Source organism: Ctenocephalides felis, unplaced genomic scaffold (genome assembly GCF_003426905.1).
Source record: "Ctenocephalides felis isolate EL2017-DRISC unplaced genomic scaffold, ASM342690v1 CF-g0.4_SCAFFOLD_03573, whole genome shotgun sequence".
Lineage (NCBI taxonomy): Eukaryota > Metazoa > Arthropoda > Insecta > Siphonaptera > Pulicidae > Ctenocephalides > Ctenocephalides felis.
The window spans coordinates 416056-435348 of record NW_020539727.1 but is presented as its reverse complement, the minus strand read 5'-3'; the positions used below and the strand labels follow the sequence as shown (position 1 = coordinate 435348).

General features: G+C 39.4%; 1 protein-coding gene and 14 non-coding genes across 15 annotated transcripts; 14 read left to right on the top strand and 1 right to left on the bottom strand.

Annotated features, from left to right (window-relative positions):
• The first annotated feature begins 829 nt into the window (after positions 1-829).
• Positions 830-903, top strand: Trnan-guu. The gene has a single exon. It is a non-coding gene; the product is annotated as a tRNA-Asn (tRNA).
• Positions 904-1509: 606 nt separating this feature from the next.
• On the top strand, positions 1510-1583 carry Trnan-guu. Its single transcript has one exon. It is a non-coding gene; the product is annotated as a tRNA-Asn (tRNA).
• A 2128-nt stretch (positions 1584-3711) lies between these two features.
• Positions 3712-3783, top strand: Trnap-ugg. The gene has a single exon. It is a non-coding gene; the product is annotated as a tRNA-Pro (tRNA).
• Positions 3784-3959: 176 nt separating this feature from the next.
• Trnap-agg lies at positions 3960-4031 on the top strand. Its single transcript has one exon. It is a non-coding gene; the product is annotated as a tRNA-Pro (tRNA).
• A 1017-nt stretch (positions 4032-5048) lies between these two features.
• Positions 5049-5122, top strand: Trnan-guu. Its single transcript has one exon. It is a non-coding gene; the product is annotated as a tRNA-Asn (tRNA).
• Positions 5123-5732: 610 nt separating this feature from the next.
• Positions 5733-5806, top strand: Trnan-guu. Its single transcript has one exon. It is a non-coding gene; the product is annotated as a tRNA-Asn (tRNA).
• A 938-nt stretch (positions 5807-6744) lies between these two features.
• Trnap-agg lies at positions 6745-6816 on the top strand. Its single transcript has one exon. It is a non-coding gene; the product is annotated as a tRNA-Pro (tRNA).
• Positions 6817-8788: 1972 nt separating this feature from the next.
• Positions 8789-8862, top strand: Trnan-guu. The gene has a single exon. It is a non-coding gene; the product is annotated as a tRNA-Asn (tRNA).
• A 1113-nt stretch (positions 8863-9975) lies between these two features.
• Trnap-ugg lies at positions 9976-10047 on the top strand. The gene has a single exon. It is a non-coding gene; the product is annotated as a tRNA-Pro (tRNA).
• A 954-nt stretch (positions 10048-11001) lies between these two features.
• On the top strand, positions 11002-11073 carry Trnap-ugg. Its single transcript has one exon. It is a non-coding gene; the product is annotated as a tRNA-Pro (tRNA).
• Positions 11074-11249: 176 nt separating this feature from the next.
• Trnap-agg lies at positions 11250-11321 on the top strand. Its single transcript has one exon. It is a non-coding gene; the product is annotated as a tRNA-Pro (tRNA).
• Positions 11322-12342: 1021 nt separating this feature from the next.
• On the top strand, positions 12343-12416 carry Trnan-guu. Its single transcript has one exon. It is a non-coding gene; the product is annotated as a tRNA-Asn (tRNA).
• A 610-nt stretch (positions 12417-13026) lies between these two features.
• On the top strand, positions 13027-13100 carry Trnan-guu. Its single transcript has one exon. It is a non-coding gene; the product is annotated as a tRNA-Asn (tRNA).
• Positions 13101-14211: 1111 nt separating this feature from the next.
• Positions 14212-14283, top strand: Trnap-ugg. Its single transcript has one exon. It is a non-coding gene; the product is annotated as a tRNA-Pro (tRNA).
• A 3743-nt stretch (positions 14284-18026) lies between these two features.
• Positions 18027-18863, bottom strand: LOC113389261. The gene has a single exon (XM_026626315.1). The coding sequence runs from the start codon at positions 18861-18863 to the stop codon at positions 18027-18029; it is 837 nt and encodes a 278-aa protein (XP_026482100.1).
• Positions 18864-19293: the final 430 nt, after the last annotated feature.

Genomic DNA, 19293 nt, shown 5'->3' with positions numbered 1-19293 from the left:
TATTGTTTATACCCAATAGTATTTGATGATTATATTATTCATCATATATAATTTGCACGAGTCTGGACATTTCTTTAAATTCGAGCACATATTATTCACTACAGTATTGTATATTGGATCGAGAACATTCACTACAACGGCCGGACATTTCTCTAAATTCGAGCACATATATTTACTACAGTATTGTATATTGGATCGAGAATATATATTTAAACAATGTTGTACATTGGTTCCAACAAAACATGCAAATGGATAAAACCGTGGCTTGTTGGTCTAGGGTTATGATTTCGGCTTAGATATTAAACGTAAGTGAAATCCAAAAGTTGGTCTAGGGGTATGATTTCCTCCTAGGATGCGGGAGTTCCAGGGTCAAACCCGGACGAGCCCGGACTTTTCTTGTTGTACATTGGATTGAAACACAAACACGCACTGGGTAGAACATGTGGTTCGTTGGTCTAGGGTATGATTCCCGCTTTGGGTGATGGAGGTCCAGGTTCAATCCTGGACGAGCGCGAGCATTTCTTTCAATAAGAGGGCGTATTATTTATTACATGGGGGGTAAAACAGCGTTTTCAGAAGCTGTCACTCAAACCGAAAGTAGACTTTGTATAGTTTGTAGTTTATGAAAGTAAATGTTAACAATTTGTGTGTGAAGTGAATCGGGCCCGAGTATGGACACGTATTGGGCACTGGTTGCGGCCGTGGGTTACAGATTAGTGTAGTTTATTGGGTATAAAATAATTGTTGGTTTATACCCTTTATTGTTCAAATAATTATATTGTTTATGCTATATATAATTTACTTCTACTATTATCAAGAAGCGATAAGAGCCTCCGTGGCGCAATTGGCTAGCGCGTTCGGCTGTTAACCGAAAGGTTGGTGGTTCGAGACCACCTTGGGGCGTAAAGTAGTTATTATTTATACTCTGGAATATTCAATGCATATTCTTTATACCCATAGTATTTGATGATTATATTATTCATCTATATGTAGTGTTTGCACGAGCCCGGACAAACATGCCTGGATAAAACCCGTGGCTTGTTGTCTAGGGTTATGATTTTGGCTTAGATATTAACGTAAGTGGCAAATCATGTGTAAAATGTGTTTATTGAATAGAACCCTTGGCATGCTGCACATGGATGCAACACAAATACGCAGTGGGTACAACCCGTGGCTCGTTGGTCTAGGATATGATTTCCGCTTTGGGTGCGGGAGGTCCCGGGTTTAAATCCCGTACGAGCCCGGATATTTCCTTAATACGAGTGCGTATTACTTTCTAACAATTTTGTACATTGGATCCAACACAAACACGCAGTGTCAAATCATGTGTAAAATGTGAAAAACGCCTTTTCATTAGTAATATTTAAAGTTTAACCGAAAGGTTGGTGGATTGAACCCACCCGGGGGCGTTACAATAATTGTTACTCATACCCCTTATTGTTCAATAATTTTAATTATTGTTTATGCTATATATAATTTACTCCTACTATTATCAACAGCGCGATAAGAGCCTCCGTGGCGCAATTGGCTAGCGCGTTCGGCTGTTAACCGATAGGTTGGTGGTTCGAGCCCACCCGGGGGCGTAAAGTAGGTACTGTTTATACTCTGGAATGTTCAATGCGTATTGTTTATACTCAATAATATTTGATGATTATATTATTCATCAATATATATATAATTTGCACGAGCCCGGACATTTCTCTAAATTCGAGCACATATTATTTACTACAGTATTGTATATTGGATCGAGAATAATTATTTACAACAATGTTTAACATTGGTTTCCAAACAAACATGCAACTGGATAAAACCCGTGGCTTGTTGTCTAGTCTAGGGTTATGATTTCGGCTTAGATATTAAACGTAAGTGACAAATCCAAAAGTTGGTCTAGGGTATGATTTCCTCCTAGGATGCGGGAGTTCCAGGGTTCAAATCCCGGACGAGCCCGGACTTTTCTTGTTGTACATTGGATGCAACACAACACGCACTGGGTAGAACATGTGGTTCGTTGGTCTAGGGGTATGATTCCCGCTTTGGGTGATGGAGGTCCCGGGTTCAAATCCTGGACGAGCGCGGGCATTTCTTTCAATAAGAGGGCATATTATTTATTACATGGGGGTACAAAGCGTTTCAGAAGCTGTCACTCAAACCGAAAGTAGACTTTGTATAGTTTTGTATAGTTTATAGGAGTGAAGTAAATGTTAACTATTTGTGTGAAGTGAATCGGGCCCGATGTATGGACAGGTATTGGGGCCACTGGTTCGCCGTGGGTTACAGATTAGTGTAGTTTATTGGGTATAAGAATAATTGTTGTTTATACCCATTATTGTTCAATAATTATAATTATTGTTTATGCTATATATAATTTACTCCTACTATTATCAAGAAGCGATAAGAGCCTTCGTGTCGCAATTGGCTAGCGCGTTTGGCTGTTAACCGAAAGGTGGTGGTTCGAGACCACCCGGGGCGTAAAGTAGTTATTATTTATACCTGGAATATTCAATGCATTTTCTTATACCCAATAGTATTTGATGATTATATTATTCATCATATATTAGTTTACACGAGCCCTGACATTTTTAAATTCGAGCACATATTATTTACTACAGTATTGTATTTTGGATCGAGAACATATTATTTACAACAATGTTGTACATTGGTTTCGAACACAAACATGCACTGGATAAAACCCTTGCTTGTTGGTCTAGGGGTATGATTCCCGCTTTGGGTGTGGAGGTCCCGGGTTCAAATCCCAGACGAGCCCTGGCATTTCTTTGAATTCGACTGCCTATTATTCTTACATGTTGTACATTGGATCCAACACATACACCACTGGATAGAACCCGTGGCTCGTTGGTCTAGGGGTATGATTTTGGCTTAGATATAAACGTAAGTGGCAAATCATATGTAATATGCAATTGGCTAGCGCGTTCGGCTGTTAACCGAAAGGTTGGTGGCTCGAGCCCACCTGGGGGCGTAAATTAGTTACTGTTTATACTCTGGAATATTCAATGCATATTGTTTATACCCAATAGTATTTGATGATTATATTATTCATCATATATATATATATATATATAATATATATATATATATAATTTGCACGAGCCTGGACTTTTCTTTAAATTCGAGCACATATTATTTACTACAGTTTGTATATTGGATCGAGAACATATTATTTACAACAGTTCTACATTGGTTCCAACACCCAAACATGCACTGGATAAAACCCGTGGCAAATCATATGTAATATGCAATTGGCTAGCGCGTTCGGCTGTTAACCGAAGGTTGGTGGCTCGAACCCACCTGGGGGCGTAAATTAGTTTACTGTTATACTCTGGAATATTCAATGCACTTGTTTATACCCAATAGTATTTGATGATTATATTATTCATCCCATATATTATATAATATATATATATATATATAATATATTATTTGCACGAGCCTGGCCATTTCTTTTTCGAGCACATATTATTTACTACAGTATTGTATATTGGATCGAGAACATATTATTTACAACAATGTTCTACATTGGTTCCAACACAAACATGCACTGGATAAAACCCGTGGCTTGTTTTTCTAGGGTTATGATTTCGGCTTAGATATTAAACGTAAGTGGCAAATCATGTGTAAAATGTGTTTAGTGAGTAGAATTCATGGCATGTTGTACATTGGATGCAACACAAAAACGCAGTGGGTACGACCCGTGGCTCGTTGGTCTAGGGGTATGATTCCCGCTTTGGGTGCGGGAGGTCCCGGGTTCAAATCCCGGACGAGCCCTGACATTTCTTTAAATTCGAGTGCCTATTATTTACTACAATGTTGTACATTGGATCCAACACAATCACGCACTGGATAGAACCCGTGGCTCGTTGGTCTAGGGGTATGATTTTGGCTTAGATAATAAACGTAAGTGGCAAATCATTTGTAAAATGTGTTAATTGAGTATACCGCGTGGCTCGTTGGTCTAGGAGTATGATTTCCGCTTAGGGTGCGGGAGGTCCCGGGTTCAAATTCCGGACGAGCCCGGACTTTTCTTTAAATTCGAGCACATATTATTTACTACAATGTTGTACATTGGATGCAGCATGGGTTACAGATTAGTGTAGATATAAGATCCATGTTAGAATAAGCAATGTTTTAGGATAAGTGATGTGTAAATATAGGTTAGTTAATTAAGTAACGAACAAACGCCTTTTCATTAGTAATATTTAAAGTTTAACCGAAAGGTTGGTGGATTGAACCTACCCGGAGGCGTACAATAATTGTTATTCATACCCATTATTGTTCAATAATTATATTTATTGTTTATGCTATATATAATTTACTCCTACTATTATCAACAGCGCGATAAGAGCCTCCGTGCGCAATTGGCTAGCGCGTTCGGCTGTTAACCGAAAGATTGGTGGTTCGAGCCCACCCGTGGGCGTAAAGTAGTTACTGTTCATACACTGGAATATTCAATGCATATTGTTTATACCCAATAGTATTTGATGATTATATTATTCATCATATATAATTTGCACGAGCCTGGACATTTCTTTAAATTCGAGCACATATTATTTACTACAGTATTGTATATTGGATCGAGAACATATTATTCACTACAATGTTGTACATTGGATGCAACACAAACACGCACTGGGTAGAACATGTGTTCGTTGGTCTATGGGTATGATTCCCGCTTTGGGTGGGGGAGGTCCCGGGTTCAAATCCTGGACGAGCGCGAGCATTTCTTTCAATAAGAGGGCGTATTATTTATTACATGGGGGTACAGCGTTTCAGAAGCTGTCACTCAAACCGAAAGTAGACTTTGTATAGTTTGTATAGTTTATAGGAGTGAAGTAAATGTTAACAATTTGTGTGTGAAGTGAATCGGGCCCGATGTATGGACACGTATTGGGCACTGGTTGCGCCGTGGGTTACAGATTAGTGTAGTTTATTGGGTATAAGAATAATTGTTGTTTATACCCTTTATTGTTCAATAATAATTATTGTTTATGCTATATATAATTTACTTCTACTATTATCAAGAAGCGATAAGAGCCTCCGTGGCGCAATTGGCTAGCGCGTTCGGCTGTTAACCGAAAGGTTGGTGGTTCGAGACCACCTTGGGGCGTAAAGTAGTTATTATTTATACTCTGGAATATTCAATGCATATTCTTTATACCCAATAGTATTTGATGATTATATTATTCATCATATATGTAGTTTGCACGAGCCCGGACAAACATGCCCTGGATAAAACCCGTGGCTTGTTGGTCTAGGGTTATGATTTTGGCTTAGATATTAAACGTAAGTGGCAAATCATGTGTAAAATGTGTTTATTGAATAGAACCCTTGGCATGCTGCACATTGGATGCAACACAAATACGCAGTGGGTACAACCCGTGGCTCGTTGGTCTAGGATATGATTTCCGCTTTGGGTGCGGGAGGTCCCGGGTTTAAATCCCGTACGAGCCCGGATATTTCCTTAAATACGAGTGCGTATTACTTACTACAATTTTGTACATTGGATCCAACACAAACACGCAGTGGGCAAATCATGTGTAAAATGTGAAAAACGCCTTTTCATTAGTAATATTTAAAGTTTAACCGAAAGGTTGGTGGATTGAACCCACCCGGGGGCGTACAATAATTGTTACTCATACCCATTATTGTTCAATAATTTTAATTATTGTTTATGCTATATATAATTTACTCCTACTATTATCAACAGCGCAATAAGAGCCTCCGTGGCGCAATTGGCTAGCGCGTTCGGCTGTTAACCGAAAGGTTGTTGGTTCGAGCCCACCCGGGGGCGTAAAGTAGTTACTGTTTATACACTGGAATATTCAATGCATATTGTTTATACTCAATAGTATTTGATGATTATATTATTCATCATATATATAATTTGCACGAGCCCGGACATTTCTTTAAATTCGAGCACATATTATTTACTACAGTATTGTATATTGGATCGAGAACATATTATTTACAACAATGTTGTACATTGGTTCCAACACAAACATGCAACTGGATAAAACCCGTGGCTTGTTGGTCTAGGGTTATGATTTCGGCTTAGATATTGAACGTAAGTGACAAATCCAAAAGTTGGTCTAGGGGTATGAACATGTGGTTCGCACATGTGGATAGAACCCGTGGCTCGTTGGTCTAGGGGTATGATTTTGGCTTAGATAATAAACGTAAGTGGCGAATCATATGTAAAATGTGTTTATTGAGTATAACGCGTGGCTCGTTGGTCTAGGGGTACGATTTCCGCTTATGGTGTGGGAGGTCCCAGGTTGAAATCCCGGACGAGCCCGGACTTTTCTTTAAATTCGAGCACATATTATTTACTACAATGTTGTACATTGGATGCTTGTGGCTTGTTCGTCTAAGGTTATGATTTTGGCTTAGATATTAAACGTAAGTGGCAAATTATGTGTAAAATGTGTTTATTAAATAGAACCCGTGGCATGTTGTACATTTGATGCAACACAAATACGCAGTGGTTACAAGCCGTGGCTCGCTTGTAAGCTTTGAGTGCGGGAGGTCCCGGGTTTAAATCCCGGACGAGCCCTGACATTTCTTTAAATCCGAGTGCCTATTATTTACTACAATGTTGTACATTGGATCCAACACAATCACGCACTGGATAGAACCCGTGGCTCGTTGGTCTAGGGGTATGATTTTGGCTTAGATAATAAACGTAAGTGGCAAATCATTTGTAAAATGTGTTAATTGAGTATACCGCGTGGCTCGTTGGTCTAGGAGTATGATTTCCGCTTAGGGTGCGGGAGGTCCCGGGTTCAAATTCCGGACGAGCCCGGACTTTTCTTTAAATTCGAGCACATATTATTTACTACAATGTTGTACATTGGATGCAGCATGGGTTACAGATTAGTGTAGATATAAGTTCCATGTTAGAATAAGCAATGTTTTAGGATAAGTGATGTGTAAATATAGGTTAGTTAATTAAGTAACGAACAAACGCCTTTTCATTAGTAATATTTAAAGTTTAACCGAAAGGTTGGTGGATTGAACCTACCCGGAGGCGTACAATAATTGTTATTCATACCCATTATTGTTCAATAATTATATTTATTATTTATGCTATATATAATTTACTCCTACTATTATCAACAGCGCGATAAGAGCTTCCGTGGCGCAATTGGCTAGCGCGTTCGGCTGTTAACCGAAAGATTGGTGGTTCGAGCCCACCCGTGGGCGTAAAGTAGTTACTGTTCATACACTGGAATATTCAATGCATATTGTTTATACCCAATAGTATTTGATGATTATATTATTCATCATATATAATTTGCACGAGTCTGGACATTTCTTTAAATTCGAGCACATATTATTCACTACAGTATTGTATATTGGATCGAGAACATTCACTACAACGGCCCGGACATTTCTCTAAATTCGAGCACATATTATTTACTACAGTATTGTATATTGGATCGAGAATATATTATTTACAACAATGTTGTACATTGGTTCCAAAACAAACATGCAACTGGATAAAACCCGTGGCTTGTTGGTCTAGGGTTATGATTTCGGCTTAGATATTAAACGTAAGTGACAATTCCAAAAGTTGGTCTAGGGGTATGATTTCCTCCTAGGATGCGGGAGTTCCAGGGTTCAAATCCCGGACGAGCCCGGACTTTTCTTGTTGTACATTGGATGCAACACAAACACGCACTGGGTAGAACATGTGGTTCGTTGGTCTAGGGGTATGATTCCCGCTTTGGGTGATGGAGGTCCAGGGTTCAAATCCTGGACGAGCGCGAGCATTTCTTTCAATAAGAGGGCGTATTATTTATTACATGGGGGTACAGCGTTTCAGAAGCTGTCACTCAAACCGAAAGTAGACTTTGTATAGTTTGTATAGTTTATAGGAGTGAAGTAAATGTTAACAATTTGTGTGTGAAGTGAATCGGGTTCGATGTATGGACACGTATTGGGCACTGGTTGCGCCGTGGGTTACAGATTAGTGTAGTTTATTGGGTATAAGAATAATTGTTGTTTATACCCTTTATTGTTCAATAATTATAATTATTGTTTATGCTATATATAATTTACTTCTACTATTATCAAGAAGCGATAAGAGCCTCCGTGGCGCAATTGGCTAGAGCGTTCGGCTGTTAACCGAAAGGTTGGTGGTTCGAGACCACCTTGGGGCGTAAAGTAGTTATTATTTATACTCTGGAATATTCAATGCATATTCTTTATACCCAATAGTATTTGATGATTATATTATTCATCATATATGTAGTTTGCACGAGCCCGGACAAACATGCACTGGATAAAACCCGTGGCTTGTTGGTCTAGGGTTATGATTTTGGCTTAGATATTAAACGTAAGTGGCAAATCATGTGTAAAATGTGTTTATTGAATAGAACCCTTGGCATGCTGCACATTGGATGCAACACAAATACGCAGTGGGTACAACCCGTGGCTCGTTGGTCTAGGATATGATTTCCGCTTTGGGTGCGGGAGGTCCCGGGTTTAAATCCCGTACGAGCCCGGATATTTCCTTAAATACGAGTGCGTATTACTTTCTACAATTTTGTACATTGGATCCAACACAAACACGCAGTGGGCAAATCATGTGTAAAATGTGAAAAAACGCCTTTTCATTAGTAATATTTAAAGTTTAACCGAAAGGTTGGTGGATTGAACCCACCCGGGGGCGTACAATAATTGTTACTCATACCCATTATTGTTCAATAATTTTAATTATTGTTTATGCTATATATAATTTACTCCTACTATTATCAACAGCGCGATAAGAGCCTCCGTGGCGCAATTGGCTAGCGCGTTCGGCTGTTAACCGATAGGTTGGTGGTTCGAGCCCACCCGGGGGCGTAAAGTAGGTACTGTTTATACTCTGGAATGTTCAATGCGTATTGTTTATACTCAATAATATTTGATGATTATATTATTCATCATATATATATATAATTTGCACGAGCCCGGACATTTCTCTAAATTCGAGCATATATTATTTACTACAGTATTGTATATTGGATCGAGAATATATTATTTACAACAATGTTGTACATTGGTTCCAAAACAAACATGCAACTGGATAAAACCCGTGGCTTGTTGGTCTAGGGTTATGATTTCGGCTTAGATATTAAACGTAAGTGACAAATCCAAAAGTTGGTCTAGGGGTATGATTTCCTCCTAGGATGCGGGAGTTCCAGGGTTCAAATCCCGGACGAGCCCGGACTTTTCTTGTTGTACATTGGATGCAACACAAACACGCACTGGGTAGAACATGTGGTTCGTTGGTCTAGGGGTATGATTCCCGCTTTGGGTGATGGAGGTCCCGGGTTCAAATCCTGGACGAGCGCGGGCATTTCTTTCAATAAGAGGACATATTATTTATTACATGGGGGTACAGCGTTTCAGAAGCTGTCACTCAAACCGAAAGTAGACTTTGTATAGTTTGTATAGTTTATAGGAGTGAAGTAAATGTTAACTATTTGTGTGAAGTGAATCGGGCCCGATGTATGGACAGGTATTGGGCACTGGTTGCGCCGTGGGTTACAGATTAGTGTAGTTTATTGGGTATAAGAATAATTGTTGTTTATACCCATTATTGTTCAATAATTATAATTATTGTTTATGCTATATATAATTTACTCCTACTATTATCAAGAAGCGATAAGAGCCTTCGTGTCGCAATTGGCTAGCGCGTTTGGCTGTTAACCGAAAGGTTGGTGGTTCGAGACCACCCGGGGGCGTAAAGTAGTTATTATTTATACTCTGGAATATTCAATGCATATTCTTTATACCCAATAGTATTTGATGATTATATTATTCATCATATATGTAGTTTACACGAGCCCGGACATTTCTTTAAATTCGAGCACATATTATTTACTACAGTATTGTATTTTGGATCGAGAACATATTATTTACAACAATGTTGTACATTGGTTCGAACACAAACATGCACTGGATAAAACCCTTGGCTTGTTGGTCTAGGGGTATGATTCCCGCTTTGGGTGTGGGAGGTCCCGGGTTCAAATCCCAGACGAGCCCTGGCATTTCTTTGAATTCGACTGCCTATTATTCTTACAATGTTGTACATTGGATCCAACACATACACACACTGGATAGAACCCGTGGCTCGTTGGTCTAGGGGTATGATTTTGGCTTAGATAATAAACGTAAGTGGCAAATCATATGTAATATGCAATTGGCTAGCGCGTTCGGCTGTTAACCGAAAGGTTGGTGGCTCGAGCCCACCTGGGGGCGTAAATTAGTTACTGTTTATACTCTGGAATATTCAATGCATATTGTTTATACCCAATAGTATTTGATGATTATATTATTCATCATATATATATATATATATATATATATATATATATATATATAATTTGCACGAGCCTGGACATTTCTTTAAATTCGAGCACATATTATTTACTACAGTATTGTATATTGGATCGAGAACATATTATTTACAACAATGTTCTACATTGGTTCCAACACAAACATGCACTGGATAAACCCGTGGCAAATCATATGTAATATGCAATTGGCTAGCGCGTTCGGCTGTTAACCGAAAGGTTGGTGGCTCGAACCCACCTGGGGGCGTAAATTAGTTACTGTTTATACTCTGGAATATTCAATGCATATTGTTTATACCCAATAGTATTTGATGATTATATTATTCATCACATATATATATATATATATATATATATATATTATTATTTGCACGAGCCTGGACATTTCTTTAAATTCGAGCACATATTATTTACTACAGTATTGTATATTGGATCGAGAACATATTATTTACAACAATGTTCTACATTGGTTCCAACACAAACATGCACTGGATAAAACCCGTGGCTTGTTTTTCTAGGGTTATGATTTCGGCTTAGATATTAAACGTAAGTGGCAAATCATGTGTAAAATGTGTTTAGTGAGTAGAACCCATGGCATGTTGTACATTGGATGCAACACAAAAACGCAGTGGGTACGACCCGTGGCTCGTTGGTCTAGGGGTATGATTCCCGCTTTGGGTGCGGGAGGTCCCGGGTTCAAATCCCGGACGAGCCCTGACATTTCTTTAAATTCGAGTGCCTATTATTTACTACAATGTTGTACATTGGATCCAACACAATCACGCACTGGATAGAACCCGTGGCTCGTTGGTCTAGGGGTATGATTTTGGCTTAGATAATAAACGTAAGTGGCAAATCATTTGTAAAATGTGTTAATTGAGTATACCGCGTGGCTCGTTGGTCTAGGAGTATGATTTCCGCTTAGGGTGCGGGAGGTCCCGGGTTCAAATTCCGGACGAGCCCGGACTTTTCTTTAAATTCGAGCGTATATTATTTACTACAATGTTGTACATTGGATGCAGCATGGGTTACAGATTAGTGTAGATATAAGTTCCATGTTAGAATAAGCAATGTTTTAGGATAAGTGATGTGTAAATATAGGTTAGTTAATTAAGTAACGAACAAACGCCTTTTCATTAGTAATATTTAAAGTTTAACCGAAAGGTTGGTGGATTGAACCTACCCGGAGGCGTACAATAATTGTTATTCATACCCATTATTGTTCAATAATTATATTTATTGTTTATGCTATATATAATTTACTCCTACTATTATCAACAGCGCGATAAGAGCCTCCGTGCGCAATTGGCTAGCGCGTTCGGCTGTTAACCGAAAGATTGGTGGTTCGAGCCCACCCGTGGGCGTAAAGTAGTTACTGTTCATACACTGGAATATTCAATGCATATTGTTTATACCCAATAGTATTTGATGATTATATTATTCATCATATATAATTTGCACGAGCCTGGACATTTCTTTAAATTCGAGCACATATTATTTACTACAGTATTGTATATTGGATCGAGAACATATTATTCACTACAATGTTGTACATTGGATGCAACACAAACACGCACTGGGTAGAACATGTGGTTCGTTGGTCTATGGGTATGATTCCCGCTTTGGGTGGGGGAGGTCCCGGGTTCAAATCCTGGACGAGCGCGAGCATTTCTTTCAATAAGAGGGCGTATTATTTATTACATGGGGGTACAGCGTTTCAGAAGCTGTCACTCAAACCGAAAGTAGACTTTGTATAGTTTGTATAGTTTATAGGAGTGAAGTAAATGTTAACAATTTGTGTGTGAAGTGAATCGGGCCCGATGTATGGACACGTATTGGGCACTGGTTGCGCCGTGGGTTACAGATTAGTGTAGTTTATTGGGTATAAGAATAATTGTTGTTTATACCCTTTATTGTTCAATAATTATAATTATTGTTTATGCTATATATAATTTACTTCTACTATTATCAAGAAGCGATAAGAGCCTCCGTGGCGCAATTGGCTAGCGCGTTCGGCTGTTAACCGAAAGGTTGGTGGTTCGAGACCACCTTGGGGCGTAAAGTAGTTATTATTTATACTCTGAAATATTCAATGCATATTCTTTATACCCAATAGTATTTGATGATTATATTATTCATCATATATGTAGTTTGCACGAGCCCGGACAAACATGCACTGGATAAAACCCGTGGCTTGTTGGTCTAGGGTTATGATTTTGGCTTAGATATTAAACGTAAGTGGCAAATCATGTGTAAAATGTGTTTATTGAATAGAACCCTTGGCATGCTGCACATTGGATGCAACACAAATACGCAGTGGGTACAACCCGTGGCTCGTTGGTCTAGGATATGATTTCCGCTTTGGGTGCGGGAGGTCCCGGGTTTAAATCCCGTACGAGCCCGGATATTTCCTTAAATACGAGTGCTAATTACTTACTACAATTTTGTACATTGGATCCAACACAAACACGCAGTGGGCAAATCATGTGTAAAATATGAAAAACGCCTTTTCATTAGTAATATTTAAAGTTTAACCGAAAGGTTGGTGGATTGAACCCACCCGGGGGCGTACAATAATTGTTACTCATACCCATTATTGTTCAATAATTTTAATTATTGTTTATGCTATATATAATTTACTCCTACTATTATCAACAGCGCAATAAGAGCCTCCGTGGCGCAATTGGCTAGCGCGTTCGGCTGTTAACCAAAAGGTTGGTGGTTCGAGCCCACCCGGGGGCGTAAAGTAGGTACTGTTTATACTCTGGAATATTCAATGCGTATTGTTTATACTCAATAATATTTGATGATTATATTATTCATCATATATATATAATTTGCACGAGCCCGGACATTTCTCTAAATTCGAGCACATATTATTTACTACAGTATTGTATATTGGATCGAGAATATATTATTTACAACAATGTTGTACATTGGTTCCAAAACAAACATGCAACTGGATAAAACCCGTGGCTTGTTGGTCTAGGGTTATGATTTCGGCTTAGATATTAAACGTAAGTGACAAATCCAAAAGTTGGTCTAGGGGTATGATTTCCTCCTAGGATGCGGGAGTTCCAGGGTTCAAATCCCGGACGAGCCCGGACTTTTCTTGTTGTACATTGGATGCAACACAAATACGCACTGGGTAGAACATGTGGTTTGTTGGTCTAGGGGTATGATTCCCGCTTTGGGTGATGGAGGTCCCGGGTTCAAATCCTGGACGAGCGCGGGCATTTCTTTCAATAAGAGGGCATATTATTTATTACATGGGGGTACAGCGTTTCAGAAGCTGTCACTCAAACCGAAAGTAGACTTTGTATAGTTTGTATAGTTTATAGGAGTGAAGTAAATGTTAACTATTTGTGTGAAGTGAATCGGGCCCGATGTATGGACAGGTATTGGGCACTGGTTGCGCCGTGGGTTACAGATTAGTGTAGTTTATTGGGTATAAGAATAATTGTTGTTTATACCCATTATTGTTCAATAATTATAATTATTGTTTATGCTATATATAATTTACTCCTACTATTATCAAGAAGCGATAAGAGCCTTCGTGTCGCAATTGGCTAGCGCGTTTGGCTGTTAACCGAAAGGTTGGTGGTTCGAGACCACCCGGGGGTGTAAAGTAGTTATTATTTATACTCTGGAATATTCAATGCATATTCTTTATACCCAATAGTATTTGATGATTATATTATTCATCATATATGTAGTTTACACGAGCCCGGACATTTCTTTAAATTCGAGCACATATTATTTACTACAGTATTGTATTTTGGATCGAGAACATATTATTTACAACAATGTTGTACATTGGTTCGAACACAAACATGCACTGGATAAAACCCTTGGCTTGTTGGTCTAGGGGTATGATTCCCGCTTTGGGTGCGGGAGGTCCAAGGTTCAAATCCCGGACGAGCCCTGGCATTTCTTTGAATTCGACTGCCTATTATTTACTACAATGTTGTACATTGGATCCAACACATACACACACTGGATAGAACCCGTGGCTCGTTGGTCTAGGGGTATGATTTTGGCTTAGATAATAAACGTAAGTGGCAAATCATATGTAATATGCAATTGGCTAGCGCGTTCGGCTGTTAACCGAAAGGTTGGTGGCTCGAGCCCACCTGGGGGCGTAAATTAGTTACTGTTTATACTCTGGAATATTCAATGCATATTATTTATACCCAATAGTATTTGATGATTATATTATTCATCATATATATATATATATATATATATATATATATATGTGGGGTGGTCCCACATATAAAAATCAAGACACTATAAATGAAAAATAAAGTTTATTACAAAATTATAATAATTTACAAAATCTTCTTGGTTGAATTCCGGTATTCTTGGTATTCCTCGGTTGGACTCCGTAGTTTTCCTAGGTGTTGCCTGCTCGACCAGTAGAAGAGAAAAGAGATCGAGGACGGTAGCTGCTTTGGTTATATACCTGGTAGCCTGACCCCCTCCACACATTAGGGTCCCTAATAGTGTGAAGGCTAGTGTAGCTCTTTACTACTATTTTTCAATAGTAGGAGAGCTAGTGTCGCTGCAATACCCCCCTGGCGAGTCAATAAAATTGTATTAATTTTATTGGATGCGAGGACGAACTACCCGTCCAAACCGTGTTCTATATTGATTGGAGGTATGTTGTGTAGCGCTGGATGGCGTTGGACTCGTACTTTGGTCGTCTTCTGTGGTGAAAGCGGGCTTGACACGATCGATGGATACTCTTACATTGCGTTCTCCAATTTTAATTTTCAATGTTTTGGAGTTTTGATCTATGACTTCATACGGACCTCTGTATGGACAAGAAAGCGCTGGTCGCAGAGCGTCTTCCCTAAGGAATACAAATTTTGCATTACTTAGTTCTTTATGTACAAAAGTCTTTTTCGATCCATGTTCCTGCGTAGGAGTTGGATGTATTGTTTCGAAATGTCGATGTAGATTTCTCAAGAAGTCGCTTGTTGGTGTCTCCTTGCGTGTGTTGATTAAAAATTCGCCAGGTAGACGAAGCGGCTCTCCATATACTAATTCGGCGCTGCTGCTTTTAATGTCTTCTTTAACAGAAACTCGAATTCCTAATAAAATAATTGGTAGAGAATCCATCCATGACGGGTCAACATGGCACATGAGGGCTGTTTTCAGTGGTCTGTGAGCATTCTCAATCAATCCATTCGATTGCGGGTGATATGCTGTAGTAGGAATGTGGGAAATTCCTAGTAGTTTGGTTACTCCTTGAGAAACAGCTGAACAGAATTGCCGTCTTTGGTCGCTAGTTACTTGAGAAGGAACACCAAAGCGTGAAATCCAAGAATACAAGAAAGCCCAGGTTACACTTTCTGCGGTAATATCTGATAGAGGAAAAACTTCAAGCCAGCGTGTGTAACGGTCTATAGCGGTGAATAGGTATTTGAAGCCTTTTGATTGTGGAAGTGGTCCGACAATGTCAATGTGAACATGCAGAAATCTGGCGGGTGGCACTTTGAACTCTCCAAGTGGTGTGACTATATGCCGACCAATTTTGGAGCGTTGACATGAGATGCAGCTTCGAGCCCAGGTTCTACAATCCTTGCGAATGCCAGGCCAAACAAATCTATCCGTGATGAGTTTAGTTGTGGTTTTTATACCTGGATGAGATAGATTGTGCAGAGTATTAAAAATATGTCGTCTATGTTCAGCAGGAACATAAGGACGTAATCGATTTTGAGATATGTCGCAATATAATTGTTCTTTGGTTCCTGGAATAGCGATGCGTTTCAGGTTGAGAGCAGTATCTGATTTTAAGAGCGTTATCAGTTCTTCATCTTCGTCTTGCGATTTAGCAATAACGGAGTGATCCAAAGGCGATGTTATGGCTTCTGCTCTTGAGAAGGCGTCGGCTACAATGTTTTGTTGTCCACTAACATAGCGAACATCTGTTGTAAACTGCGACAGAAAACTTAATTGATTTAATTGTATTGGCGGCAGCTTGTCCTTTCGCTGGGAAAAGGCGTGAATTAAAGGTTTGTGGTCAGTAAACCAAATGAAATGTCTGCCTTCCAGTAAGCTTCGAAAATGTTGCACTGCTTCGTATCCAGCCAAAAGTTCTCGATAATATGCTGGCCATAGTTGTTGTTTCTCAGATAGTTTTTTTAAACAGAAGCCCAAAGGTTGCCAAGTGCCATTGATGTACTGCTGTAATACTGCACCGATAGAATGGTTAGATACATCGCTAAATAATGCTGTTTGAGCATTTGGTACAGGGTGTGCTAGTAATGTTGCTTTAGCCAATACTTTTTTACAAGTGTCAAAGTTATCTTGAAGCTGTGGAGTCCAAGAAATTGGTTGTGATCCAGATTTGGTAGATCCTGAGAGCAGCTTGTGTAGCGGAGCAAGAAATTCAGCTATGTGAGGAATAAACCTTCGATAATAATTAATCATTCCTATGAAGCGTCGCAGCTTTGAGTAGGTTGCCGGTAGCGGATATTCTTGGAGATCGTTGATACGGTCTTGTGGTGGCAAAGTTCCATCTTTAGAAATTTCATAACCAAGAAATGTAACTTTGGGTGCACCTAATACGCATTTCGCTGGATTAATGACAACGCCGTGGTCTTTCAGACGTTGAAATAATTGGCGGAGATGATCTTGGTGTTCTTCTAGCGATATGCTAGAGATAAGATATAAGAATATCATCTAGGTATGCGTAACAAAAATCCAGACCTTGTGTAACCTCATCTATAAATCGCTGAAATGTTTGTGCTGCATTCCTTAGTCCAAAAGTCATATACGGGAACTCAAACAACCCAAATGGTGTTATTATTGCTGTTTTTGCAATATCATCAGGATGGACTGGAATTTGCTGAAAGGCTTTCACTAAGTCAATCACTGAAAATATAGTACATCCTGCTAAATTATGGGCGTAGTCCGCAATATGACGAACGGGATATTTGTCTGGAATTGTGCGTGAGTTGAGTAGCCGATAATCTCCGCATGGACGCCACGTCGAATCCTTTTTCTGTGTCAGACGTAGAGGTGAAGACCAAGAACTATCGGAGGGTCTTGCAATGCCTAATTCTACCATATTCTTAAATTCTTCTTTGGCTACGCGAAGTAATTCTGGCTTGAGGCGCCGTGGTCTAGAAGAAACTGGAGGTCCTGGAGTGGTTCTAATATAATGAAATGTTTTGTGTTTGCTTTCTTGACACAAGCCTGATGGTCTGGTGATGGATGAAAAATCAGCTAATAATTTGTTGTATGCACTGTCTCCAAATATAGACTTGACACTTTGTATCCGAGAGAATGTGACACATCCTGGAGATGACAGTGATGTCAGGTTGTCATGTAGACGAGAATTCTTTATATCGATAATGATATTGTAGTACGCCAAAAAGTCTGCTCCAAGTATAGGCATTGTTACGTCTGCTACGATGAATCTCCAAGTAAAATTTCTTCTTAGTCCAAAATCTAATTGTAAAATAATATCCCCGTACGTGCGTATGTTGGTTCCATTGGCTGCAGACAAAGTATAGTTTAGTTGTGGATTAGGTTTAGCAGTTAAGCGCCGTGGATACACGCAAACGTCTGAACCTGTGTCGACCAAAAACTGTACCTTAGTTCTGCGATCACTTATGAAGAGGCGACGGCTTGATGAAGAGCAAGGATAGGTCGCCATCACTCCTTGCCGTTGGAGTTTTCCTCTCTGAACGAACAATGACTCTCGCATTTTCTTGCCTTCTTTCCGAATTTGGCGTGGTACCAACAGAATGTTTTTCGGTTGCGCGATCTAGAAGTACTTCTCGGTCTGAAGAAGTCGTTAGACCTGTCTTGTCGAAATGGGCTACAGTTTCTATTTGCTGATAGATTGAGTCTGCTACGATAGGTTAACTTGGCTAATTGCTCTGTAAGATCTTCCACACGCTGTGTTAGTTGATCATTTTTATCAATTAGTTTTTGTATGATGTCTTGCTGTTGGTTGTTACTAGTTGCTGCGACTACTGGCGGTTGTGCAATCTCACATATTTTGTCGGCGAGCGATGCAAGTTCTTCCAGGTCTCCATTGATCTGGGTTTGCAATATTTGTTGGGTCTGGACCGGTAGTCGTTGAATCCAGATTTCTCGTAGGAGTGAATTGTCGACTGTAGTTGTTCCGACCAATGAACGAAGGTGACGTAGGAACTGAGAAGGACTTCGATCACCAAGTTCTTCTTGCAAAAGTAATTGTCTTATCCTTTGCCGTTCGGAAATTGATAGCCTTTTGATTAATTCCTCCTTTAGCTTTATGTATTTATTCTCTGCAGGCGGAGAGTTTACAACGTCCTCTATCTGGAGTAAATATTTGCAATCTAGGTGAGATATTACAAATTCATATTTAGCCAGGTCATTGATGATGCGGCATCGAGAAAATATTGCTTCTGCTATTGTGAACCACAATGTCGGTTTCTCACTCAAAAATGGAGGTAGGTGCGGAGTGCGTGAGATTGCGTCCAGTTCCCTTTTAGTGTCCTGCATGTCTTCATTCATTAATTGTTTTTTTATTGTCTTCTATGCGGATAATCGACTATGGTAGTTCAGCTCACACGCTATGTGGTCCAAATCACGTCGGGGTCACCAATTATGTGGGGTGGTCCCACATATAAAAATCAAGACACTATAAATGAAAAATAAAGTTTATTACAAAATTATAATAATTTACAAAATCTTCTTGGTTGAATTCCGGTATTCTTGGTATTCCTCGGTTGGACTCCGTAGTTTTCCTAGGTGTTGCCTGCTCGACCAGTAGAAGAGAAAAGAGATCGAGGACGGTAGCTGCTTTGGTTATATACCTGGTAGCCTGACCCCCTCCACACATTAGGGTCCCTAATAGTGTGAAGGCTAGTGTAGCTCTTTACTACTATTTTTCAATAGTAGGAGAGCTAGTGTCGCTGCATATATATATATA